General features: G+C 28.9%; 4 protein-coding genes and 1 long non-coding RNA gene across 10 annotated transcripts; 2 read left to right on the top strand and 3 right to left on the bottom strand.

The window, feature by feature from the left end:
* The first annotated feature begins 1081 nt into the window (after positions 1–1081).
* Positions 1082–7034, top strand: LOC145181877 (ribonucleoside-diphosphate reductase large subunit-like). Of its 2 annotated transcripts, none has more exons than XR_016449733.1 (14): positions 1082–1491; positions 2647–2735; positions 2834–3011; positions 3126–3226; positions 3355–3414; positions 3651–3995; positions 4108–4284; positions 4468–4752; positions 4855–4931; positions 5021–5266; positions 5715–5965; positions 6049–6280; positions 6366–6554; positions 6642–7034. XR_016449733.1 is itself a non-coding variant. In XM_090078309.1 (14 exons), the coding sequence occupies exons 1-14, from the start codon at positions 1422–1424 to the stop codon at positions 6816–6818; spliced, it is 2466 nt and encodes an 821-aa protein (XP_089934435.1). In that variant the 5' UTR covers positions 1082–1421; the 3' UTR covers positions 6819–7034. The 2 variants fall into 2 exon arrangements, 1 of the variants encoding a protein (XP_089934435.1); XM_090078309.1 differs by having other exon boundaries at positions 4866–4931.
* A 1083-nt stretch (positions 7035–8117) lies between these two features.
* On the bottom strand, positions 8118–11815 carry LOC145188531 (eukaryotic translation initiation factor 2 subunit 1-like). Its single transcript, XM_090079855.1, has 7 exons — positions 11651–11815; positions 10624–10819; positions 9777–9856; positions 9041–9189; positions 8757–8961; positions 8470–8613; positions 8118–8339 (listed from the first exon to the last, which is right to left on the bottom strand). The coding sequence occupies exons 1-7, from the start codon at positions 11690–11692 to the stop codon at positions 8175–8177; spliced, it is 981 nt and encodes a 326-aa protein (XP_089935981.1). The 5' UTR covers positions 11693–11815; the 3' UTR covers positions 8118–8174.
* A 2581-nt stretch (positions 11816–14396) lies between these two features.
* Positions 14397–25126, bottom strand: LOC149891499 (uncharacterized). Of its 2 annotated transcripts, XM_090078188.1 has the most exons (9): positions 24493–25126; positions 24134–24414; positions 23998–24031; positions 23869–23887; positions 23700–23773; positions 23525–23582; positions 23347–23409; positions 22876–23051; positions 14397–15036 (listed from the first exon to the last, which is right to left on the bottom strand). In XM_090078188.1, exons 2-8 carry the CDS (start codon positions 24300–24302, stop codon positions 22917–22919), a joined length of 552 nt encoding a protein of 183 aa, XP_089934314.1. In that variant the 5' UTR covers positions 24303–24414; positions 24493–25126; the 3' UTR covers positions 14397–15036; positions 22876–22916. The 2 variants fall into 2 exon arrangements, with proteins under 2 accessions (XP_089934314.1, XP_089934315.1); XM_090078189.1 differs by lacking the exon at positions 24493–25126 and having other exon boundaries at positions 23998–24053; positions 24134–24480.
* Positions 14764–23492, top strand: LOC149891500 (uncharacterized). Of its 2 annotated transcripts, none has more exons than XR_016449701.1 (2): positions 14764–14885; positions 23355–23492. It is a non-coding gene; the product is annotated as an uncharacterized LOC149891500 (long non-coding RNA). The 2 variants fall into 2 exon arrangements; XR_016449702.1 differs by having other exon boundaries at positions 14788–14913.
* LOC149891501 (uncharacterized) lies at positions 18367–22852 on the bottom strand. 3 transcript variants are annotated; one of them, XM_090078183.1, is made up of 4 exons: positions 21174–22852; positions 19364–20818; positions 19224–19294; positions 18783–19057 (listed from the first exon to the last, which is right to left on the bottom strand). In XM_090078183.1, exons 2-4 carry the CDS (start codon positions 20811–20813, stop codon positions 19010–19012), a joined length of 1569 nt encoding a protein of 522 aa, XP_089934309.1. In that variant the 5' UTR covers positions 20814–20818; positions 21174–22852; the 3' UTR covers positions 18783–19009. The 3 variants fall into 3 exon arrangements, with proteins under 3 accessions (XP_089934307.1, XP_089934308.1, XP_089934309.1); XM_090078181.1 differs by having other exon boundaries at positions 18367–19294; XM_090078182.1 differs by having other exon boundaries at positions 18367–19294; positions 19364–22852.
* Positions 25127–26659: the final 1533 nt, after the last annotated feature.

Genomic DNA, 26659 nt, shown 5'->3' with positions numbered 1-26659 from the left:
TAAAGAAGTATGCAACATTTCGAGACAACAAAATTGTTTTAATTTAATGCATCAGGTTTGGAAGGATCCTGTGGTTACAAATCCAAATGAATGCAGCTAAATTTTTCTATACATATCAATTGTTCAAATGCAAAAGGTCTAAAGGCGGGTGAAACTTAACAAACTGTAAACTATTTCTTTGTGAAATTCTTTGTGCCGTTTATTTATTCTAATCCTTTATGAATCATAAGAATATCCTAAAATTTTTTCTAGCAGTCTGCATATCTAAAAGAATTGAGGTCAACTTTTGCCCCTGATAATAACACTTTCCGCAATTTGTGAACTTCAAACACCTTTAAACCACAATCCAACAACCTGATAATTTAAATTTGGCATTCCAAGCATATTTATTTATAGCTTTAAGCCAGTATTTAAAATCAAAGAAAGTAAATTTTTGTATTTATGAGCTGGTTCCGGACCACTTGTAATTATCCGCCAAATGGCAAGCAACTATATTGGCCAATGATATATTAAGAATAACTAGATGTCTAACTGACGTAAATTGGCATAAGAAAAAGTGAAGCAAAAATCGGCCATTATGGGGGGCAAAATCTTTACACTATTTATCAAAACAAAACAAATTCGAAGCTTTTGATTTGTTAAATTTGCCCCCCATAATGGCCGATTTTTGCTTCAAAAAATACGCGGAAGTTAGACATCTAGTTATTTTTAATGTACCATTGATATTGGTAGTTTATTAACTCTATATTTCAACTCACATTCCGGAAAACGATGAAAATTTCTCGTCAGAATAATCAATCATATAGAGCTAACTAAATCTGTATATCATTTAGACTCTAAATGATATACAGATTTAGAAATTTTAGATCTAAATTTTAGAACAACTCTTAATATGATTCTTTCGGTCCCGTTTGAAAATACAACTGAGTTCTGCCATGTTTTTCTATAACTAGTTATGGCAAAGGGTACCTTTTCTTGACGGAGTAAAATATATTTTTTTCAAATGACTATCTTACACTGTTGTTATTTCTTTTGTTATTGTTATCTTGATTATTATTATTGTTCCTATTATTATATTTATAGAGTTAAGACTAAAGATCATTAACTTATTTTTAAATATCAACACAATGGTGACGTCATTGGAAACCCCCTGAATTCGCCTCAGTTAGATTTGATTGAAATTAAATTATTTTCTTATTGGCTATGAAGCTCTTTTAGAACATTAAGAGTTTGGAAACGAAAATACTCTCCATCAGAAAGTTTACACTCTACAATGAACTCAATTGTTTCATTGTTATTTTGCATTCTAGGCTCTTAAGTTGAATCTGTTGGCGCCAAATTCATATAGATATTTTCTCTTCAGCAGGCTCAGGCTGTTCCTATATATCATTCTTAAAGAAGATAAATGATCTTCTCTCATCATGGTTGACCATAACCACGATCAAAATGAAGATTTTGAACTAGATGCAAACATGTTTGTTGTTAAAAGAGGTTATTTAAGTTTTTCTCTTGTTAGTGTTCTATTTATCTGTTTTATCAATTTAATTAAACTAAATTATCTGTTGAACACGATGAAATTTAGCACCCTTTAATGTTTAATTACTCGAAAACCACTTAACTGAAAATTGTAATTTTTTTACACAATGAAACTTAATAAATTATTTCTTTTTTACATTTTTAGTTGGATACTGTGATAGAAACTGAATTTTTTTTGAGTACTTGACATCATCTCCTGGATCTTCCTTTGTTTTGAAGCTACTATCTGCCTTTTCCTAAAATCTTCTTCATCTCAAATCATTCACATAGTTCCTTATATCTTTAGGTACCAATTTGGTTCCATTTTGTTCATACCACTCTTCTTGGAGTAGTGAATTGTAGCCAAATCAGTCTAAAATATTGTAGGCATATCATGCTTATTAATGAATGACAAAAGCCATTTTTAAAGCATTGTTTTCTATACAAACTAAACTCAAAGTCTTACAAGTAATGTATGGGGCGCTTTTCAAACCACAGGAGTAGGTTGCTTGCCATTTGGGAGCAAATTTTTCAGTTTGAACATACTTGAATTTGTTGGTAACATATCTTTCGATTTATAAAGATGTTGCTGGCCTGACAATTGCAAAAAGTGCTTTTTACAATCAGAAAAATCTGCTGAGTTGTTTTTGAGTAGTTAGCAATTAAAGGGTGCTGAATTTCATTGTGTTCAGCTAATAAATAAGTTTATACTAAAGTAGTACATTGTAATAAAATTACTTGAAAAATATTTTCTTTCTACAAACTAATAAAATAAGTAGATCTTTCTCTTTTTTAATCATAAAACAAAGATTTCTTGTTTCTAGGGATTTTAATGAACAACTATAGATTTTTTTTCTCTGCAAAGATTCAGTTCTTGTGCTTCTATAAAATTTTTATCTTTTATTCATAATTAAAGAAGTATTCTCTGTGTTAATAACTATTTTATATGAAGGAAAAGTAAAATATCTTTGTTAAGTATATTTCTTTTTAATAGAACATTATTTCAAAAATATGTCATCATATTTTAAGTACTTCATCAGGTAAAAATGACACCAATTTTTCAGATTTTATTTGTTTTTGAATAAAGATTATTAGAAATGAGTACTTGTGAAAAGAAATTTGTAATTTCAGGAGGCCGCCAAGAAGAGTGTCATTTTGACAAAATAACATCCAGAATAAAAAAGTTGTGCTTTGGATTGGATATGAAATATATCTCACCAGTAAGATATTTTATTTAGTAAGAATCTGATAAAACATTTACTTTAAGTAAAAACTTAATAAATCATTAAATGTAAAATGTTTTTTTAAATTCCTATAGTATGCTATCACTTGGAAAGTTATTCGTGGAATGTATCCTGGGATTACCACTGTAGAACTAGACACTCTTGCAGCAGAAGTTGCTGCTTCCATGACAACTAAACATCCAGATTATGCTCTACTTGCTGCTAGAATTGCTATTTCTAATCTTCATAAAGAAACTAAAAAAAAGTTTAGTGGTAAGGGATTTAAGTACTTTGAAATAAAAGCTTTTCACCTTTGAAAAGCTTTGTAATATTGTAATAACATTTTTTTTTCATATCTTATAAAATCAAAGTACTGTTACTTTGTAGATACAATAGCTGATCTATATAACTTCGTTAATCCAGAGGTCAATTTAAATTGCCCTATGGTTTCTGAAGAAGTGTATAATATTGTACAAAGGAACAAGGAGGTTAGCTGTAAATATGTATAAGTTGGTTTTACCATTAAGTTTTGTGCGAACAAAATTTTGAATTTGTCACTTGTGTGTTACTGTTGGCTATTTATGTTTTTTCTTCTAAAAAGCTGTTCTTTTTGTAGAGGCTTGATGGAGCAATAATTTCCAGTCGAGATTTTGAATATCATTATTTTGGTTTTAAGGTATAATTTTATCTAGAACTATTTAAGCTATATCTAATATTGCTGACCTTAGGAATAATTATCATATTATGCTAAACTTTTTTTAATAATTGTATTGTGCTAACCTCTAAGGTATAATTTTCAACTAGAATTATTTAAGCTGTATTGCTGACTATTGGAATAATTACTATAGTATGACCTTGTCACAGCATTAAAATTTCTTTTACATTCTTGATTTATACTAATTTTTTATTAAGACACTCGAAAGATCTTATTTATTAAAAATCAATGGCAAAACTGCTGAGCGACCACAGCACATGTTAATGAGGGTAGCTGTTGGAATACATGGGGAAGATCTTGATTCTGCTATAGAAACATATAATTTAATGTCAGAAAAATGGTTCACTCATGCATCCCCTACTTTATTTAATTCTGGCACTCCACGAGCTCAAATGTCTAGTTGCTTTTTGTTAGCTATGCAGAGTGACAGCATTGAAGGGATATTTGATACTGTAAAACAGTGTGCAATTATTTCCAAGTGGGCAGGTGGTATTGGTGTTCATATTCATTGCATTCGAGCATCTGGAAGTTATATAGCTGGAGTAATTATTTTATATAAACATAAGCTTAAACATTTATATTTGTTTTTTAATGTTTACTTTGTAATACTGTTCTTTTGGTCTTATTTTCTATAATCTTATTTTCTCCTCTTAGACAAATGGTCACTCTAATGGTATTATTCCCATGTTACGGGTGTTTAATAATACAGCAAGATATGTTGATCAAGGAGGTAACAAGCGACCAGGTTCTATTGCTATCTATTTGGAGCCATGGCATGCTGATATTATAGACTTTTTAGATTTAAAAAAAAATACTGGTAAAGAGGAGCAGGTAAATGGCTTAACATCAATATCTTAGTCTTATAAAAGTCAAATCTCAATTACATTTTATTTTTAATCTGATTGAATGACACTTATTAAAACTTTTACTTTGGTTAAGTTTTCAGTAAAAGTCTTTTTTGGTATATAAACATAGTATCAATAATGCCGTCTTAAACAACAGGGTTTTTTTTAGAGAGCTCGTGATTTGTTTTTTGGTCTTTGGGTACCAGACTTATTTATGAAAAGAGTAGAGGAGAAAGGCATGTGGTCATTAATGTGTCCTAACGAATCCCCTGGTTTAGCAGACTGTTATGGAGAAGAATTTGAGGCTTTGTACAAGAAATATGAAAATGAAGGGCGATATAGAAAGCAAATTCCTGCTCAAAAATTGTGGTTTGCTATCTTGGAATCTCAAACAGAAACTGGAACTCCATACATGCTATATAAAGATAGTTGCAATAGAAAAAGTAATCAACAAGTAAGAATTCATTTTATAAGTCAAAACTTTAACATTTATTTCGACACTATTTCATTCCATATCATTTATGCATGAACAGCTTATGCATACATAAAATCATAGTATTTCTTTAGAATCTTGGAACTATAAAATGCAGTAACTTGTGCACTGAAATCCTTGAATACACAGGTGCTGATGAGGTAAAAGTCTATTTTCTTTTTTTAAACTTAAAACTGTTTTACTTTCATTTATAATTTAACAACTACCTTTACTATCTATTTACTACTAGATAGCTGTCTGTAACCTTGCTTCTATATCAGTTAACAATTTTGTAACAGTAAGTACAGAAAATGTCACACTTCCATCTGGTGAAACAAAACTAATAAAAACTGGAGTATTTGATTTTAAAAAATTGAAATATGTCACAAAAGTGGTTACTAAAAACCTCAATAAAGTAATCGATAGGAACTTTTATCCTGTTCCAGAGGCCCAAAGGTCCAATTTGAGGCATCGACCTATTGGCATTGGTGTTCAGGTATTTGAAATTTGTATTTTTAAAGAAATGTTTTTGAAATTTAATAGATTTTTCAACTTACATAGCTGTAATTTTTTATTTTTAACAATATTGATGGCAAATGATGATTTGTGCATACGATTGAGATTTTTGTTTCCATGCCAATACTTGTCTATTATCCTTTGTGTTCTTATCTTGGCTGTTGCATTAAGACCTTGCAAAATGCCGTAAAGGGGAGCATAAATTAACACAAGTTCTTGTGCTTAGTACACTTGTTGATTTTGGTGCAACTTAGTGAATAAAAGAACTTGTTCATTTTCTTGTTGTTGTTAAAGGCTAATGGACAAGGGTATGGTGATGCATCCTCTAAATGATTATCTCTTTAGTAATCTGATGCTGTCAGGTGATATTGTCAGTATATCTAGGTATATGTGTGATTAGTTATAGGAGAGTTTTAGTAATGTTTTAGGGCCTTGCTGATGCATTTATTTTGATGAGATTTCCATTTGAATCAGATGATGCAGCTCTTCTTAATAGACAGATATTTGAAACAATTTATTATGGTGCTCTGGAAGCATCTTGTGAGTTAGCTGAGAAAGATGGTACCTATGAAACTTATGAAGGATCACCAGTTAGTAAAGGAATACTTCAATATGATATGTGGAATGTGACACCAACAAATCTATGGAACTGGGATGAACTGAAGAAAAAAATTGCTGAGTAGGTTATTTTAAGTTATTTACCTTTCATTTTACTTTAAAGTTCAGATATAAACCTATAAATTCACTTTTTGTGTTTTATAGGCATGGTATTCGAAACAGTCTATTAGTTGCTCCCATGCCAACAGCTTCTACAGCTCAAATCCTTGGCAACAATGAATCAATTGAACCATACACTAACAATATCTATTCCAGAAGAGTGCTTTCTGGAGAGTTTCAAGTTGTCAATAAGCATTTAATGAAAGATCTCACTGAACTTAATTTGTGGGATGATAATATGAAGAACACTCTAATTGCTCATAATGGCTCTGTCCAAGTAAGTTTTTAAACAATGGTTGAATTTTATCTTAATTTATTTCCCTATTTAACATTTTTCTTATTTTCTTAATTTTCTTTTATAGAATATTGATGAAATTCCACCTGACATCAAGGTGCTGTATAAAACAGCATGGGAGATAAAGCAAAAAACTTTAATAAATATGGCTGCTGATAGAGGAGCTTTTATAGATCAAAGTCAATCTTTTAATGTGTTTTTAGGCGAACCAAGCTTCTCAACTCTTACTGCTATACATTTTTATGGTTGGAAAAAGGTGTGTATTTGGCATTTTTATTTTTTGACCATATGATTTTTCTTAAGTTCCGGTTTTGATTCTTTTATTTTTTATCGTTTGTTACAGGGCCTTAAAACAGGTATGTATTATTTGCGTACGAAACCTGCTGCTAATGCCATACAGTTTACTGTTGATCAAAACAAATTGAAACAAGGCAATAATTCAAAGCAGACTGATGAGAATTTTAAGGCTATGATTTGTTCGCTAGAAAATAAAGACCAATGCATGTCGTGTTCTGGCTAATATACGACACACTGGTAATTAGCTCTATCATTAGCTTGTGTAATCCATACGACCTGTTGCTCGCTGATATGAAGTACAGAATAGTAATAACTTGTAAATAACAGACCCAAGGGGCTCCTATCTATTTATTTAACTATTATTTATAAATATAAGTCTTTTAAAGTTTGTTTATACGCAAGTACATGCGCGTCATTGATTTTAAAATCTTTTTCAATAGTTTGTAGTGTTTTTATGTTAAAATTTTCAACATTATTATACTAAGTTTCATAAAGTCGCTCTTACAAGCAAGTTCTACTAATTCGTTTCGTGAAGTTAAAACAGATTTAACGTCTTCTATTTCCTTAAGAAGCTCCGATCTGTCTGGATAGCTCATCAGATATCTACTAAAGTTAAAGACTTTCAAGCAAGTAAAGTTGGGTGAATGCTGCGACTATTAAAACCATTTGTACCACGTTTAGTTTTTCAGAGTTGGTCTCTAATTGTGAGTAAATAAAATATCTCTGATTAAGGTTTTAAAAAAGAAAGGGGGAAAAAATCCGTCTAATTTAACTTTGACTCAATTTAATTTATTATGTCAGTTACGGATAAGAAGACGAAATTAAATTTAAGGATTAGTTTAATTCTGGAACAAATGGAGAGTTCTTATGTATTTAGTGTTATGGAAAATGGTAGAATGCATGCAGTACCACCGAAGCAGTTGGATAAAGTTAAGAGGATACCAACATTCGAATTGACATAAGTTAGTGACGAAAATAACTATTCCCCTCTTGCAGTAGATAATGACTGCTATATCTTTGAATTTTTCTTTCAGCTAGATTAATTAGTGCTTGATACTACTTGCCATAGTCGAGTGTATAAACAAAAAAATTTTTCACTTTAACATGTCTTTTTTTGTAAGTTCTCTGAAAGGTCGTAGGCCTTAGAAATAGTACGTAGTGGCCATTACAGGACTGAAGACGTTGATGATCTTGACCCCTGTATTCTTAAATGGCTGTTCGTTAATTCAAAAAGATTTTGTATATATTCAAGATAGATTCTGAACTATGTACCGAAACTCTGATAAGGCCCAACGATTAAAATCAATTCTTTATTAGGAGTTCCGATGAAACAATCAAAAGAGAGATTTGCTTTTAATTCATATTTTAAGTTTTAAATTATTCTTGATGAGTTATGAAATGCCGGGCAAAACAGCTGTTCATTTGAAAACAATTTTAAAACGTGCCCGAAGTAAATTATAACGCGCTGCGGCAAGTTTCAAATGATTTACGAAGCCCAATTTGAGTTTAATAGGGAAAAACATCAATTTTTATCAAATATATTTTTCGATAATTTTAAATTTATTAAATATTGAAAGGTTTAGGCTTCAGGATCAGGTTTGGCTTCATCTTCATCCTCTTCATTGCCAGAACCTTCGTTATCTTCGTCAGGAGAATCGTCACCATCAACTTCAGCATTCATCTGTTCTAAACGGGCAAGTTCTCTCGAAAGCTCAGCCTCATCCGTGTCAGTGACCACTTTAGGCTTAATCAAAAGAAACGAAATTTATTACTAAAAACCTTACCAAGATTTGATCTACTATATTTTTTCATATATTAGTATATAAATATTATTAATATATATTATCTTATCATTTTTTACTCGAATTGTATACCTCCATTTTTACAACGAAGTTTCCACTACTTTTTTCTATTGACTCCTTTATAGCAGCAATCGATTTACCAAGAACTTCTAAAGCCAATTCTCTTTCTAGTGTAGTAGTACTTATTACGTAAAGAGGGGGTGCTATTAAATTAATCTGGGATAAAAAAAAACAAAAACAGAATAAGGTTCTTAATATAGATTTATTTTTCAAAAGTTTTAATGAAAATTTGAAAAAAAAAAAAAAAAAAAAAAAAAAAAAAGGAAGATGTAAGCTCACACAAATCAACCTAAACGAACCTTAATTGGTAAATCCTCTGTTGAGAATGCTAATCCTTTGCGCAATGCAGTTTTAACAGCATCGATACCCTCGTAGCTGTAACAGCTGACTTCAACATCAGCACGTACTTTTACGGCTTGAGGCATCATGCGACGATTTATATTTGAAATTAGATGTCCTTTTGTTTCCTCATCCAACTGACATTCGTTTAAAATAGAAGGGTCGCTAAAAATTAACGTTATAGAATTAAATCAGAAGTGGTTAAATAAATGCAATAAGAAGAATATAAGTACATAAAACATACGTAACAGCATGTTTAAAAGCTTCATATGCGCCACCAGTCGCTTTATATTTTTCGTCAAAAAACCAAGCTGTTTTTTCGAATAAGTTTTCTAACTGCTCATCTGTTTCAAACTTTAATATTTCTCCAACATGTCGCAGAATACTTGCTACCTATCCCAAAAAGTTTGTTCAAAGGATTATTCTTTGAGCGTTGTAGTTTTGAAAGGTATTTTCAAGGTTGCTTATATCAGGGGTACTCACATTATCCCTTGCATGATCCGAATTGCAAATACAAAATATCCGGACCAGAACAAGCATATTGCAAGCTCAAGACTTTTATCAACTAATAAATGTTAAATACAAATGGTAAAAAATGTTTGATTTTTTAAAATCTAATCGAAAGTAAAATTTGCTAAGCTATTACAAACTTAATCTTCATGTAAATTTAAGCTATTTAAAAATAATTTCTACCGAGCAGATCATGCTAACACGTTGCTAAGTACAACAATCATTAGTCTTTTAAAATTATGCTAACACATGCTAAGAACAACAATTATTAGTCTTTTAAAATCAACAAAAAGCAAACTCTTTTTAAAAAACTTTTGTTTTTTAAAAAAAATTGCCAACCTTCAAAAAATATTTTCCACTAATAGTTATTTTGATCTTTTATTTTTAGTAAATATTTATCATTTGTGCCTTCTATAAAAAGGCATGAGCACCTCTGATATGTAAAAAAGACCAAACAAACAACAACTCACTGTTTTACCCCTAGTATATTTTTCTTCACATTTTTTTACTTCTTCTATTGAAACTCTACGCTTGGATAGATCAATATATCCTAGAATATTAATCAAATGCAATAATACATTACTTTGTATTTAGATAATGGTATATAAAACACTAATTTCAAATACTTGAACTTTAAACTGTAACTAAAGGTGAAGACATTGATCAGTGGTGATTAAATAACTAAAATGATGATGAAATAATTATAAATTAATAAACTTACAGTGAGTGTGTATGTATATACATACATATATATATATATATATATATATATATATATATATATATATATATATATATATATATATATATATATATATATATATATATATATATATATATATATATATATATATATATATATATATACATATATATATTTTTTTGAGCTGTAACTATTTTCCAAACAAGCACATTTTATTTCATATTTTTTAAATTATCAAGTGAAAAAAGCATCCCAATTCTTATAACAGATGATAAAATGAAACCCAAAAGAATAATGAACAACGCCCAGGGTTTTAATCGAATGCCATAAACTTTAAAAAATTTATTTTCTTAAAATAAGAAAAACTTGACAAAATTGGTTTTTCTACTGAGATCACATTATGTCATAGTTAATCAAGACTGCTTCTACAATTTCTCATCCTTGTTTTAAAAAAAAAAAGAAGTAAAAAAGAGAAAGAAAAGGGGATAGTTTAAATAGATAAAAAGTTTAACAACTACAATATTATATACTCATACTATAGCAAAAAGTTGTTGTAAGCTTATTCAGTCTTAACAACTGATATTATTTTTCATTATAGCTAGATCAATACAAACCTTTATCTTTATCGACTCTTATAACCACTACACATTCATTTCTTCCAACACGGATAAGTTTGTTGATAGAGCGAATACGTCTCCTGGACAACTCACTTAGTAAGATCATCCCTTCAATGTTTTTATATTCAAGGAGATGAACATAAGCTCCCATATCAGCAATTGAGCGAACATTTACCATTACAACATCATCAATCTAAAAAGGTTACTTATCATATAAAATTATGCAGTTTCCCTTTACATAATTTATAAACTAGAGTGTACCAATTTAGATAAACAAAAGGTTGTGATGAATAAAACTTTGAGAAAAGACCTGTAACTATTAAAAATTATGCAACTAAAATGATGGCTAAAAACTGAGAAAACTTTTCAAATGAAAAATGAATGATCTGCAAAAATCATAATATTGGGTGTGTAATTACATCAAATCAAAATAAGAATGCAAAAGATTTGATTCGAACAAAAAATAGGGGATTAAATTGTGAAGCATAAATTGATTAACTAAATAAGTGCATTTGTATTGAAGATAAATGCATTTAGACAAACAACTAAATTAAAATTTTAAAAATATGTTACAATATATTTCATTATTGGACCAGCAGCGCTTGAGATAATTAAAGAAGTTTAGATTGATAAGAGTAATAGCCCCTCTCCCCACTCCCAGTCTAATTAGGCATTAGCAGGGTAAAAAACTTCAAAATCTTCAAAAAATTGCAGCAACTTTCAATATATAAAAATTATAAAAATTAAAATTCAGCCTAAAATTGAACACATAAAAGTTATATTTGAATATAGTTATGCTCAAGTCGGGTGATTATCTCAGAATTCCTCTAGAAACTGAATTCAAATTTTTATGATTTAAATATGATAAACTAATTAAGATTAGTTCATTATAGCTAATTGAATTCAATCATAATCGAAATTTTAGATAATTTTTTTTTCATTTTTTAAATAGTGGAAAATCGAGTTTGATTTCAGACGTTTTCAAAAAAATAATTTAAGACATATTATTAAGCTTAAAAAATACCTCAGGAAACTTTTGCTTGAAAAATCTGCAGCTTAAAGGCATTTTTAAACTTAAAGTAACTTAAAAACACAGTTTTACGTTCTCGTGTGCTTCGCTATACCATCCGCCATTTGTGAAAGAAATCAGGACCACCCGAAACTCAATATGCTCTGTCTGTCGTTGAATAAAATTCAAACGCATTAAGGTGTCAAGGGTTTATAGGGTAAAGAAACAATTGTCCATACTAAGGATTTCTTAAAAAAAAAAAAAGAAGAAGAAGAAGAAGAACAAAAAGGAATTTGTGAAAGCTTTTGAAAAGAATTGTACCCAATTTTAGGATCTTTGATTTTCAAGGTTTCAAAAAGGTCCCAAGCTGTGCTTTCGTCCGTTTTTGTTCCGTTATCACCGGTTTTTTTTTTTTGCACATCCACAAACCTCTAAACCAGACTTCATTTTTTTGATGAACATCTTCGCTTCATTTCCTTTTGACTTTCATGTACAGCCTGTAACTAATGGGCAGCAAAAAAGAGGTGATGAAGGTTTCTGATTTGTATTAAAGTATTTCCATGTACATTAGGGATATACCTAAGTTTAAAATTATGTTACAATATATTTGATCATGGAACTGACGCCCTCTAGATTGTTAAAGAAGTTTTAATTAATTGACAGTCTAATTAGTCATTAGTTAGGTTAAAACCTGTAAAAATAGCAAAAACTTGCAACAGCTTTTAATATATAACAATTAACATTTAGTTTAACATTGACCATTAAAAAGTTAAACTTGAATATAATTATTTTAAATATATTGTTATTTTTAAATATGTAGTTATTTAAACATATGGTATTTTTCTTTTTTAAGAGTTAGTTAACATATTAAGAATGTGTTGAATTTAAATTACAACATCCAATTTGAATAATTCAAATACTTGATAGTCGAGTAAATTTGCGTGTTTTTTGATTGCTTGATATTCGAATATTTTTTGGTAGATGATATTTCGAAAAAAATATGCGAATAATTTTCAAAATGAAAAGAATCTTAAGCTCTGCAGCAAAATATAATGAATTAAAAAAGAATATATTATTATTAAAAAGAATTTAAAAAAAAAACAAACAAAACGAAAATACAAAAAAAAAAAAAAAAGTTCTACACATTTTTATATAGGCTTGATGTGGAGAAACGAAAATACATTTTTGTGTGGCTTTTATAATGTGTGGTATTATTTTAGTTGGTTTTTAAAACATAGTCGGTTATTTAAGTTGCTTGTAAATGTTCGTAAGTGTAATAGTTTACTAGATAAATGATTCATAATCATAATCAATGCTTCAAATTATTCCATAAATATTATTTCTTTATTTAAAATAATAAAAGCATTTTCTGATAAAAATTACAGATTGTGGCTGAATAGTGTAAAGTGGAAATTAAAGTTTGCGAGATTTTCTTACATTATTTTATCTTTCATGTTTTTAGTTTTAGCCAAATCCGAGGTATGGAAGTGTTATAAAATAAAATATTGGTGAAGCCACATGTGGTAAGTGCAACGCGAACCACATGTGGCTTCACCAATATTTTATTTGGAAAAGTTAGGATGGAAAAGTTCAACCGCTGCTATGATTAACCGTTTGAAGCTACGCAGTAACAAATTGATGTCTAAATCAGGATCAAGTGAAAGTTATGGAGAAAATAAGATTCCTAAGAAAAAACAAAGAAAAATTGACGAAAATAATTAAGCAAGAAAATGTAGAAACAAACATTTGGTTGAAGCGAATTCGGCAAACTTTTGGGTTTTCTTAAAAAATGATGTTATTGCATCAACTAACAACGCAGCGGCCGTAATGAAAAAATATAACAATATGTTAGGTGTTTTAAATCAACTTTACCATAATCACGCGCTGCATTTAGCCATGATAGATTGTTTTTATACACAAAAAAAATTATATTCCCAATGAAATGTTTGATGGTATCGAAGATTTGGTAGATGATGATGAAGATGATGATGATGATGATGATGATGATGATGATGATGATGATGATGATGATGATGATGATGATGATGATGATGATGATGATGATGATGATGATGATGATGATGATGATGATGATGATGATGATGATGATGATGATGATGATGATGATGATGATGATGATGATGATGATGATGGTGATAATATGAAAGAAGAAATTCCATAAAAGATCACTCATGATTACAGTTTAGATAGGTGAATATGAATGTAATATATGCAGTATGTTATGACTCTGAATACTGACTTTGATCCAAGTTACTAATAATTTAAGAGGTTTTATAAGAATGTTTAAAAAATTGGCTACAAAGCATTTTATTTTGCAACAAAATATTAATAAAGTAATGGGAAAAAAACTAAAGTTGAAATTAGACATAAAAATTCGATGGAATTCCTTGAGTTGATTGATTCAAAAATTTCTAATTCAATCCAGATGTATTAGCAAATCCTTAATTGAATTGAACTATGATCCAATTTCAGAAAATTTTATTTTTGCGCTACAATACCTTACTGTTGAAGTTCTCGCACCAGTAGAAAACTGATGATACTGAATTGAGTAAAAAATGATGGACGAGAGAAGAGATCCAGTTTTAATGGGTTCAACAGTTTATCTACATCAAAAATTCTTAGAAATTTGGAAAACTTATTTCATCTGATTGGTAAATTATTTTTCTACAAAACTCTCTAACATTATTCAGTAATGTTAAATGTATTAAATAAACCCCCCCCCAAAAAAAAAAGTCAAATATTGTTTTGGAAAAGATATCTGTTTGCGTTCTTAAAATCTTTTGATTTATTGCATGAACCTTTTTTTTCGCGTTAAGATTTTAAGTATTAAAGTTTTTAAGTGTCAAAAGCTTTACTAAAAGTAGAATGATCACTTTTCTAAATTTCTACTTAACCTCAAATAATTGTAAATTGAGAAAATAAGTAAAACGTTAATCATTTTCTAAAACAAGTTCGATCTGCAAAAAACAAGTAAGATGTTAGAATTAGAGTTTTTTGATGTCCAAAATGAATGCTCCCATGGGCAAGTATTGTTTGATTTTTCTCGCTAATCCATACTTTAAACATTCACTCAACTTTGTTCACATTGAGGATATCTAAGAATTAAAATTGATTTGGCTATATCTAAAACTCGATTTTCAGCAACAGCATAATTCGAAATATGAAGAGTAGCATGATTTGATAGCTTAATAGCAATCATCTTGTTTTTGGTAATGATGAAGAATTTAAGGTGAGATCAGACAATTGAGGTTCAATAGGTACAAATTACTTTTTGTTTGTATATTGATTCCCATAAAACTTTCTTTTTTCTTGAAAACTTTACTTAATGTTATCAACTGATAGTTTTTTTGTTTTCCACAACGTTTACTTTTATGCAGCAACTAAAAACAGAAAGAAAGTATGTTATTTATATATCATTTTTTATTTTATTTATATATAAACTTCATGACGCTGATATATTTCCTCCCACCCCCTCCTCTTCCCCTTAATTTTATGATTGATTATGATAGAGAATTTTATGCTGATCAAGAATTGTATAAAAAAACAAATCTGAAAGTTAACATAAAGTACTCTGTAATCTGCAGTTGAAAGTAGAAAAATAATAAATTCCTAATATTCGCAAAATTGATTAAAAATCTCAAAGGTTGATTTTTTCTTCAAAAGCAAATACTAAAAAAACTAAAACTATATTTTGGTTTTAGTTTGCGAAAATTTATTTAAGTGTAATCAGAGAGATTGTTAAAATGATTAAAAATTTGTGTGGCTATGAAAATAGTGGTTTTTGATTTACACGACCTTAAGCATGAATTATAATGTAAGTTAGGTTCTATGCATACAGGAAGGAAACTATTTTTGTAATCACGCGGGATGTATTGTTACAACCCCCGGAAATGCTGTTACTAATCTTAAAAGTAAAGAAAACTATGTTAAGAAAAAAATTTCTGCATCCACTTAAATTCAAGCAAATTATTAATCATAGTTTCACAATTAGTGAACTTTACTTTGGCTCAATACCACATAGCTTGCAACTTGTTGTCACGCCTGTCTACAGATCTACAAGTTTAAGGGTGAGGTTAATGTTGCCATATAAGTATACAGGAGCTTGAAACTATTACATGCTTCCCACATCACTCCAGATAATAGAGCCAGAATGTATCCACTGATGTTTGATCAGAATCAATGTTGCAACAACGTTATTTTAGATAGGAATTAAAAAGTCATTCTTAGTTGCAGGTTCATATCCACCGAATACCCACTGCTGTGAAGTTACTAAAACAATTTGATACTTTCTTTGACAGAAAACAGATTCATCAATTTCAACAATGCATCCTGAGCCACCTATTGTATCAGATTTATTGAGGAAATATGAGACACATCTGTGCAAAATTGATTCCCAACCATGTTTAGCTCTTGATTTAAATCGCTTTTTGATAACCCCCGGCTTTTGACCGCACTTCTATTACAAATATAAGATATGCCTAACATTTGCCTGAATGTAAGAGTGATTTCTCAAAGAAGATGCCTTTTCTTATGTTGAAGGTTCTTTTGCAGCGCTTAAATGAATCTCCAAATGGATTGGTTAATCCCTTCTTTAATTGCTGAAAGCACGTTACATATATTACGATTCATACTTTTAGCAAGTAAACCATAAGTTCAACTGTACCTTCTTTACATCGCACTTTCTTTAATTGCTGAAAGCACGTTACATATATTACGATTCATACTTTTAGCAAGTAAACCATAAGTTCAACTGTACCTTCTTTACATCGTACTTGAACTTTGTTCCTACTTCTCTTAATGAATGAGAGTCAAAATAGTTTAATTATTGGTCTTCAAAGAGCCATGATAAATAAATAAATGAAGGAACGGAAAAACTTTTTTGAAACTTTTTACATGAAACGCATAAGAAAAACAAATTTTCACAGGGGGGGGGGGGGTTTAACTTAAAAGATATATTTATATTTTTGATACAATATAAACAATTAAAATTGTTTATATTTTTAATATAAAAAATCTTAGTTGTTTTAGAGTTTATTGTCGTATATAATTTCAAGCAAAATTAATCTTTACTCAAGATGGCAAATATTAGCGATTTATTGTATATTTTTCTACTTTCAAATTCAGAATGGAGCACTTTACATTGATTTTGTTTTTATGATTCTTAATTAATACAAAATTTCTCTATCACAATGAACCATAAGAATGGGGAGGATGGGGAGGATGGGGAGGATGGGGAGGATGGGGGAGGAGAACACTTATAAAGTATTGTTAAGTTAAAAAGTTGTGTATCAAGTAAAAAATCTGTTTCAACCAATTCCTAAATCTTAAGAATGTAACTATATGCAACCACTTCTTAAGCATCTAAATCTTAATCAGTATCTTGAGATCTATTTGCAGAGCTCATTAAGTGTTAGAAATATATGATTGTTTTTTCTTAAAGACTCCTTTTCAAATAAGCTTGCATATTAAACATCCTAAATGATTACTCACCTTTTGTGCGTAGGGAGTTTCAGACAAATCTATTGAATATTAAATACAGCTTTAAATATATTTCTTAATTTATAATGGGTTTATGTTTTGTAAGTTCTCTATTATCTAAATCAATAATGACTTTCTTTTTTTTTTTTTAATCATTTTGGCTTAATTATCAATTTTAAGTAAAAAATTCAACTTTAGAGTAACTGTATTAATAAAAATACTCTAAACATTTACAACGTTCCTAAAAAGTGTAAACAATTTAGTATTTACACAAGTAAACATTTATTGTAAACAGTATATGAAAGAAATCGAAAGTAACAGCGATTTCGTAATATTGGCTGAAGTATTTAAAGACTGAAAGTATTTAAAGACAGAAATTTCACACTCCTGATCAGAAGAAGTAAAAAGAATCTATAAATGTAAAACACTACAAGTAACAGCAACTTAGTGTGTTATATGTTTAGATAATTGGATTAAAGCACAATCATAACATCTCTGAGAAATATTGTAGCTGACTTATTTTAGGTTCCTCTGATTGTTAAAGTATACTAATTAAAAAAGCATATTTAAGTAAAATATATTTTTGAAGTTTATTTCTAAGTAGCCAATTTTGAAAAATGTTTTTTTCTAAATTCAAATAGTTACTAGAACAAAGTTATTTTTTTTTTATTAAACCAGTTTTTTTTATTAAACCCGTTTTTTTTATTAAACCAGTTTTTTTATAATTTTCAGATCTACACGGAAGCAATTTGAAGAGATAAAACATTTGACAAACTCAGATTTAATCAGATTTTAATGCTATTTAATTTAAAACTATTTATTTAATAGTAATAATAATAATAATAATGATAATAATAACAATGATAATAATAATAATAATAATAATAATAATAATAATAATAATAATAATAATAATAATAATAATAATAATAATAATAATAATAATAATAATAATAATAATAATAACAATAATAATAATAATAACAATAATGATGATAATAATAATAATAATAAAAATACTAGTAATAATAACAATAATAATAACAATAATAATATAATTATTATGATAATAATAGTAATGATAATAATAATAATGATAATAATAATAATGATAACAATAATGATAATAGGCGCTACTCGACTTTCTCCCCCCCCCCCTCCCCCATTTTATGATTGATTCTTATAGAGAATTTTATGCTGATTAAGAATCGTATAAAAATATGGTGCTTAAAATCAATGGAAAGTGCTCTAAACTGAAATTGAAAGTACAAAACTATACGACAAATCCCTAATATTCGCCATCTTGAATAAACTAACGTTATGGTTGATTTTGTTCTCAATAGCAAATATTGCCAACCTGGTTTTTATTACAAAAAAATGTTTTTTTTATTATTGTAGCCGGTGCACAGTGGGCCAGATATATAGGATATGGTGGACAAAACCTAATTATTACCCAATTGCTCCCCAAACCCATTTCGATATATAAATAATCATTATACATGAAATAATATTTATTTTTATCAAGAATATTTTAGTTTTTAATAACAAAATTACAATTAATAGGCTTAGTAAAAATTTTTTTTTTAAATCAACCTTCTTTTCAAAAAATCAAACAAGAAATTGTGTTTAGCTACAAAGAACTAGAAGAAGGTGGAGCTGATTCCCTCAGCAAAGCCAAAACTTCACTGGGGATTTTTTTAAAACTCTTACTATTTTTGTTATGACCTTTTCTTAATGATGTTATGACAGGATCACTAGATACAAGTAGTCTGTTAACCAGGTCGCGGTTTGTGTCTATTCTAGAAGTCTTTCTACTGAAATCTTTCCTAAACTTTTTAAAATCCTTGTTGCGGGCCTCTTGTGCCTCCTCTGACATCAGTCCAATTGGCAAGTACTGTCTAGCAATGATGGCATGACCATGAACTAAAATTTTGTGTACTGATTGTGACATGTAATACCAGGAATACTTAGATATGTAAAGTTTAAGAGCAGTAATACAAAACTCTTTAAACTTGACATTATCAATTTCAAATCCAGATGATAAAGTGACTAGAATGATGTAAAAATAAAATAAAAGAGTTTCATCTACTTTCAAAATTTTGGCAGTTAATTGATAGTCTGCAAAGGCTCGTCGGGCGGTGTTTCCATCATTACTGGTACCTACAAATTGCATATATGTGATAGTTAACCTGATGATTCATATACAAGTATTTATGTAATTTCACTTACCAGATCCTCCACTTTTTGGGAAATCCACAACCAGTCCCATTTGATTCATAAATTCTGTCTGGATACGTTTCTTCACTTGCTTAACATTTTCCTTATCTTCAATAGCTCTAGACTGCCACTTTTGAGTTTCCAGCTTGTATCCAATATGTAATACCATTTCAAAAAACCTAATCCAGGAATGCAGGCTAGAAAGACCATATTTCAGTTCTAAGTTACTAGCATTGTCCAATTTCAGCACCATTTCTAAGTTATTCATGATTTTTGGAGACACACCACACACAGAGCAACATTGAGTTGAATTAGTCACATCAGACAGAATAGTTTGAATTTTGCCATCAATCATGGTCAGTTCTATAATACTTTTGACAACCAGTTCTTTTCCACTAAAAGTAACATTAAAAATACTACATTTTTCTATTTCAGATTCTAAATATTTTGCTTCTTCTAGGACAACAGCTTTGCTTTCTTTTTGAAAAGAAAATCTTATTGGACGACAATAAGCAGTAGATGATGGCTTGTCATTACGCCATAATAGTACTTCTTTATCATTGCAGAACCCACTGAGTTCTAGTGGTGCTAAGCAAGTAATGAACAGAGATTCTTCTTTTTTTAAGTTACGATCTCCAGCTTCCTCACTACTCACTTGCTTGTACACGCTTTGCCCATTAGCCCCATCAAACCCGGCCTTGCAACGCAAAGTCAACCGGGTCAAACAATCCAGCATTGTGCTGATCACAGGAGCTTGCACCTCGCAGAGTCTTTTTACTGTATGTTTTAGTAATTCTTGTAGTGGTATTTGTGCTGAATAATCATCAACAAAGATGTTCTCTGGATAGCAGTTAGCTTTAGACAATCTTATGTTGTTGTATGAAGGATATATATGGCAATCACGTTCTTCAGCTCCATTTCTGATAAGTTGGTAGGTTGATTTTGACATGCCACCATCTATAATTAATGCCAGACCTTCATTAGGTGTATACTTTTTAAATTGACTAGAAGGTTCTGATATCTCAGCAACTTGCTTGGCAGCCTCATAATTAAACTCATTCCTTAATTTAAGCCTTGCTGAGTGGAGCAACTCATCAGTAGTAAAATTATTTATAACATCATTGAGTCTTCTTCTTTTGGTTTTGTCAGATGCGTCTTCAAAGGAGCAACTTGGTCTTCCACCAATATTATGTGATTGACTAGAATTATCAGACTCAGATATATTATTACTGTATGTAGATTTAAAGTCCTGAGCCAACCAATTTTTATTTTTACTTTCAAACTTTTTATTTCCCCGGTTTGCATCCTTCCATTTCTTTTGATATACTTTTAAAAACGCAGCACATCCAGTAGAACCCAAATTCATAGAGACTAGAATAGCTTCTACAGACATAGAAAATGATTTATCACCAGGCTTTAGTTGGTCATGCCGTATACGTTTATGGACATCACTAATCTTCATATCAACTACAAAAAAATGATTTTAACGTTATTAGTGCAACCACTATAAAAAAATATAACATAAATATGGTCATTATTTTCATTTCAGCTACATTTAATTAGGCCAGTATAATAAGCACAGCACCTATTATTACCTAAAACCAAAAAAATAGGTTTGTCGCGAATAGCATTTTACGAAAATATCTTTTTTTAAATGTTTACCAAACTTAAAGGGGCAGCTAAGAGCAGAATTAAACACCACCAACAGGCTATACATATATTGTATTAACTTATTTTAACATTAATAAGCGGTTCCAGCAGGTTCTAAACTATATGCGTCACTTTTAATAGAATATTTTAATATTATAAATAAGAATCTTACCTTTATATTTCAAAATGAAACTGTGAGTTTAATACAAGACCTTGGAATTTGTTGTGGCATTTTTCGTAAAGCTATAAAATTAAATTTTATTAATGTGTCAATTAATTTCGCATATGTTAAATAATTTAAAGGTTATTCGTTGTCATAGTTATAGGTGATATATCTATTAAAAAAATTAATAAATGAATTTCTAAATATATTCAATTGTAATTGATAATTGTACATTTATGATGTACTACCAAACTACAAATAATGTTTTAAACCATTTATTATGCTCTTATATACATAATATACTGAGTAGTTGGAAGTATTTCGAATATTTTTTTTTGAGGTTTTGTCTACCACCTGGCCCACTGTGCGGTGGCTACAATAATACAAAAAATTTTTTTTTTCGCGGTATTTTTTTTTCGCTGATACTAGCCACGAAAGTTCTTTCGAGTGTAATTAGATATACAAAAGAGTTATAAAAAAATCTTACTCTGGTAAAACATTTAATTTTTTTAAAAAAGAATTTAAGATTTTTTAAATAAAAATTTGCATGATTATTAAAGAAAAAAGTAATAAAAAAGATGAACTTTCATTGAATAATAAAAATGGAATTCTTTAATCTTTTTTGCAAAAAATTTTAATGAAATTGTATGGCAATCAAAATAGCCGTTTTTAATAAGCAAGATCCTAGGCGATTGGGCTATTACGTTTGTTTGTCGGTTTTTGAAGAGCTATGACATGTTGATAAATGAAGAAACAGAAAAATTATTTTGAAACATTCCTTTTTTTATGACATGATAAAAATAAATTTTTACAGGGGGTTAACTTGAAGTATTAGAAAATGTCTATAGTCTTAAATATATATACTTTGCTAATAAACAATTTTAATTGTTTTAAAATTTATTTTAGTATGTAATCAATAAAAAAAAATTTTCAGCTTGTTCCATAAAAACTTTAAAAGATATTCTAGACAACAAAGTAAGAATTCTAGTTAAAGCATATTGGCGTGATACTTTAAACGTGAATGAATTCTCATGTTCTATTATTCGAAGTCTTTATTATGATAAAATAAAAACCAGGTTGTGAATACTTTGAAAAGATAACTTTTAGACAAAAAAAAAATCCTTATTTAAGATGGTGGATATTAGAGATTTGTCGTTTAATTTTGTATTTTCAAATTCAGTTGAGAGCACTTTCCATTGATTTTGATTCCCATGTTTTTATACGATCCTTAATCAGCATAAAATTCTTTATCAGAATTAATCATAAAATTATAGAAAATCGAGTAGCGTCATGATAATAAATATGATAATAATAAATGTAATAGTTATATATGCAATGATAATAAATATTGCAATAATAATGCATAATAAATAGAATACACATTTATAATGATTTTTGAAAATTTTAAATCACAATCAGATTAAAACATGAAAAATCAAATTTTTTCAAAAAGTTACAGTTCTTTTTAAAGGGGGTAAGCTTAATCCAAAGTAATAAATATATTATGAGTTTATTTATTAAGAATGTTTTGTTTTTGTATTTTTGGGCAGTTAAAATCGTAAGTTCTCCCTCAATGCGGGAGTGTTCGAGCTTTTTTTAAAAGCTTCTAATAAATATTTTTACATTTTTCATTTAAAATCTTTTTTTTACAAAGAATTTTAAAGTTAGAAGTAAGTAAAAATAGTTAGAAGTGGTAAATATTTATACTTACATATCACTTTTTTTCCCATATATCCATTTCTGAGTTTGTCTTTATTTATGAACCTCATTTTTATATGGACAAGACAAATATGCATCGGATATTGGTAGGGTTCTATCGTAGTAATAACGTATAAGATTTAACATTTCGGAGAATCTCGGATGATCTTTATGCAAAAAGAGTTCTCCCTAAATGAATAATAAAAGTTTCTTTAGAAAAGTGTGCCCACCACCCACACCATTCCCGCCTTAGTAAAAGAAGCATCAAAGTACCTGATGATAATTGAAGATAAATTAAACAGAAACTTAATGTGTTAGGGATAAAGTTCTTAAGAAATATTTATATCCACTGTCTTTACGTGTGTGTGTATATATATATATATATATATATATATATATATATATATATATATATATATATATATATATATATATTTCTTTTTTTTTAAACTTTTAAGCATGTCTGAAATAGAAAAGTTCTTACGTTTTTAGAGCCGACGATGTAGTGATTTGGTTTTGCATGGATGAACACAGACAGAATATTTTCCTGTAAAAAACAAAATTAAGAAACTCTTGAAAATAAAATAACAAACATATGTTAACATTTGAAGACAAATGCCAAGATTTGTATGCAAAGCTTTTTCAATGACAGTTTTAAATACCTGGTTACTTCCTTTTCTTATCAGGTACAATCCTTCTTTGGCAATTTTATTGAGCAACCTGTTTTATAAAGGTAATATAAATAGATAAAAAGACATGAATAATATTAATATAAATATATAATAAAACTAATAACCGAAGATACTTTTACTTAAATCAAAAGTTGAAAAAAATTACTTGTTAGAATCTTGACGGGATATTGACCAAAGATAGGCGCTCGTCGGTAGATATTTTTCAATTAATTGTTGGTACTAATGTAATGAATAGATAATTAATTTATCGGAATAAAATAGACGGAGGAAAAAAAACATTATGGTAAAACTTTAGTTTGGATATATGCAGTTACCTCTTTTGTTTCCGATTTCCTAAAAAGCAAAAAGGCTGTGCGCTGTTTTAAAAAGAAAGAAAGAGAAAAAAAGGAATTTTAATGGAAATTTGAAAAAGAATTTTTTTAAATTAAATTCAAAACCCTTACATTGTTGTAAGATATGGATTTTCTTTAAGACTTTCTGGAAAAAAACAACAAAACATCTGAAATCAAAGAAATACGTACATTTTTTCTACACAAGCTTAGCGTTTTTTTTTTTTTTTACTTTTTATTAATTAAATACCCGTATCAAGCTGTTCGTATAATTCATTTCCTTCGGCAACTTTCAGAGTTTCCTTTGAATTTGGTAGAAAGGATTTTTGTTCGGTTAGAAAGCCTGCCACATTCTTTCTATTTACTAAAACAGGGCCTTTCCAAACATCAAAAATATTGTCTTGATAAGGAATATCCATTAGCTTTGTTGTCCACACGAGTGTAACTTTTTCTTGGTTAGCTAATACTTTTTCAAAATATCTCTCGTTAATCAGTTTTAACTGATTTTAAAGCGTCATAGAGTTCTCAAAGCTTTAAAAAAAAGACAATAAGAATGACAACAAATCTTTCTAATCTTGTTAAAAGCACTTTGTTTCAAAATATACTTACGAAATATTATTCATTACAAGAACCGTTGTTTTAATGTTGTTTGGCTGTCGTTGTCTGGTTAAATAAATAAAAAAAGTTGATTTAAACTCGGAAAAATTTAAACTATTGGCGTCTTCTTTTTTAAGCAAATAAAATAGGAAGTCAGGAAAATTGATGTTAGCAATTACTTTAGGAGAGTTCTAGCAAACAAAGCATTCTAATAGACATTAGATAATCCACATATATCTCGTGCTCGTAAAACAGTGCTCAATATTTATATATATATATAAAACAAAGAAACAACAATTAGGTATGATGCTTAAAGTTTCATGCCTAACGGCAATCATCAGCCATGAAATACAAATACAAAATAACTATATCTATCATATTTTTGATTTTTATTTCATAGCTGATGATTGCCGTTTGGCATGAAAACTTAAGTACCATACATAGTTGCTGTTTTTACAAAGTGAAGATTTGTTAGAGTTATTTGATAAAAATCCGCGTCAAACAGCAATAGAATTATCTCAAAAGCCGAGTCCTAATTGTATAAACAAGGAATATAAATAGAAAAAAGCTTAATTAGTTAATAATTAACCTAGATGGATTCAAAAACTAGAATACTTATATATTTGTCTGGGAACAAGATTGGGATCTAAGAATTCAGGGTTCTTTTATGGTAATACTAACGAGATATTGAAATCGCTGCTTTTAGCTGTTGATGTTCCGTAACCTCCAAGTTTTTAAGAGCAAAAAGCAGTGGCTAGAAACTGATGAAAAGAGCTGATTACAAATACATATATATATATTAAACTTTTTCAAGTTAAACCTCTTAACACGTTAATGTACTTATACAAACGACTTCCTTAGCGGAATAGAAGTATTTGACGAGGGGACATTATTATTTACAATCTCTTTGGTATTTTACAGAGCTAACGATAAAATTGTTATAAGGTCCTATTAGCAGTTCCAGTTGATAGTTGTCCGTTACACTTAGCACTGCACATTCGGCCAGAAACCTGAAAACTACTTAAATCACGTGCAAAATTTTTATTTTTTTATGTGGTTGGTAATAAATGTTAAAAAAAGTAATTTTAAACTTTATCTTAAATTTCAACTTGTAAGTTTTATGTTAAATTATGACCAAGATAGTAGTAGAAAAAAAGAAGTTTTTTTCTTGGCCTTACAGATGTTTCAGTTATTTATTTATTGATTTTGATACCAACATTACATCATTGAGTCATGCTGTCATTTTCAGGCTTTAACTTGATTTTTTGAATTTCGGTTTTCGATAGATTCATGCCTGAACATGTTTTTCTTTCTTTTTAAACTATCTCAAACTTTCAAAGAAGATTGAACACAAGTTGTTCAGGGGGAAAAATTTAAGGTTTTTAAAATTTTGTCTTAATTTGAACAACTTAAACGGTAAGGTAACTCATTCTCTTATTTCTAAATATTTATAAATCTGTAAAAAATGCAAAATAAAATATTTGAAAATATCCAGAGATTAGTTTTATCCGTTCGTTTATTCACTATTCGTGCTTTGTTTGTCACGTTCATTTTATTGGGTCTTTTTTATTAGTAAAAAAAAAAAAAAAAAAAAAAATTAGTAGTGAAGTACCACAAAAAGCGAGCCAAAAGCGGTTCCCTCGATCTTACTTTTAAGGCGATATAACCGACTATAATAACTCCCTGGATGTAAGTACTATACGAGAAGTTATTTACTAGTTAAATAATACTCCCCAGGACAAAATTACTTACTGGAGTACTCATTTTCTAAGCTAAAAATAATCCATTTCAGAGTAAAGACATTGCATTATAACGAATAATTGCATTAAGTAAAACATGGATTTATTGATGGTAAGTTTTCTGTCGTGTTGAGATTAAGTTTAAAAATAGTCATGAATTAGTTCTGGCAATCCGTTATCAAATGTGTTTTCCGGTGGATAACTTGATCTAACCCTTTTAAGTCGTAACCCACAGGCATCTCTAAAAATTCCATTTTTATAACTGTGAAATATGACTAATTTCTAGAAGATTTTGATTTTTTAGTTAGAAAGTGTAAAATACGATGATACCTATGATAGAAAGAGGTATGTCGTAAATTAGTCAATTAAGAATAACTTCAGTTTAAATAAAATACAACTTTAATAAAAAACAAAAATTTATTTTTTATGTAGTTTGGAAC

Source organism: Hydra viridissima, unplaced genomic scaffold (assembly GCF_058129835.1).
Source record: "Hydra viridissima isolate aposymbiotic clone 2 unplaced genomic scaffold, HvirCarnegie_v1 scaffold_2, whole genome shotgun sequence".
Classification (NCBI taxonomy): Eukaryota; Metazoa; Cnidaria; class Hydrozoa; order Anthoathecata; family Hydridae; genus Hydra; species Hydra viridissima.
Note: the sequence above shows the minus strand (reverse complement) of the source record. Positions and strands in the feature narration are given on the sequence as shown.

Bases quoted from the DNA above. Each gene is read 5' to 3' on its own strand.
- LOC145188531 (XM_090079855.1), bottom strand. From the start codon at position 11,692: ATGCCTTTAAGCTGCAGATTTTTCAAGCAAAAGTTTCCTGAG. The intron at 9,190-9,776 runs GTGAGTTGTTGT...TTTTTGGGATAG, and splicing joins AATATACTAGGGGTAAAACA to GTAGCAAGTATTCTGCGACA. The intron at 8,614-8,756 runs GTTCGTTTAGGT...TTTTTATCCCAG, and splicing joins CAGAGGATTTACCAATTAAG to ATTAATTTAATAGCACCCCC.
- LOC149891499 (XM_090078188.1), bottom strand. From the start codon at position 24,302: ATGGATATTCCTTATCAAGACAATATTTTTGATGTTTGGAAAGGCCCT. The intron at 24,032-24,133 runs GTATTTAATTAA...GTTTTTTTCCAG, and splicing joins ATACGAACAGCTTGATACGG to AAAGTCTTAAAGAAAATCCA. The intron at 23,052-23,346 runs GTAAGAACTTTT...TTATTCATTTAG, and splicing joins ACATCGTCGGCTCTAAAAAC to GGAGAACTCTTTTTGCATAA.
- LOC149891501 (XM_090078182.1), bottom strand. From the start codon at position 20,813: ATGAAGATTAGTGATGTCCATAAACGTATACGGCATGACCAACTAAAG. The intron at 19,295-19,363 runs GTAAGTGAAATT...TGCAATTTGTAG, and splicing joins CCCAAAAAGTGGAGGATCTG to GTACCAGTAATGATGGAAAC.
- LOC145181877 (XM_090078309.1), top strand. From the start codon at position 1,422: ATGGTTGACCATAACCACGATCAAAATGAAGATTTTGAACTAGATGCA. The intron at 2,736-2,833 runs GTAAGATATTTT...AAATTCCTATAG, and splicing joins ATATGAAATATATCTCACCA to TATGCTATCACTTGGAAAGT. The intron at 5,966-6,048 runs GTAGGTTATTTT...TGTGTTTTATAG, and splicing joins CTGAAGAAAAAAATTGCTGA to GCATGGTATTCGAAACAGTC.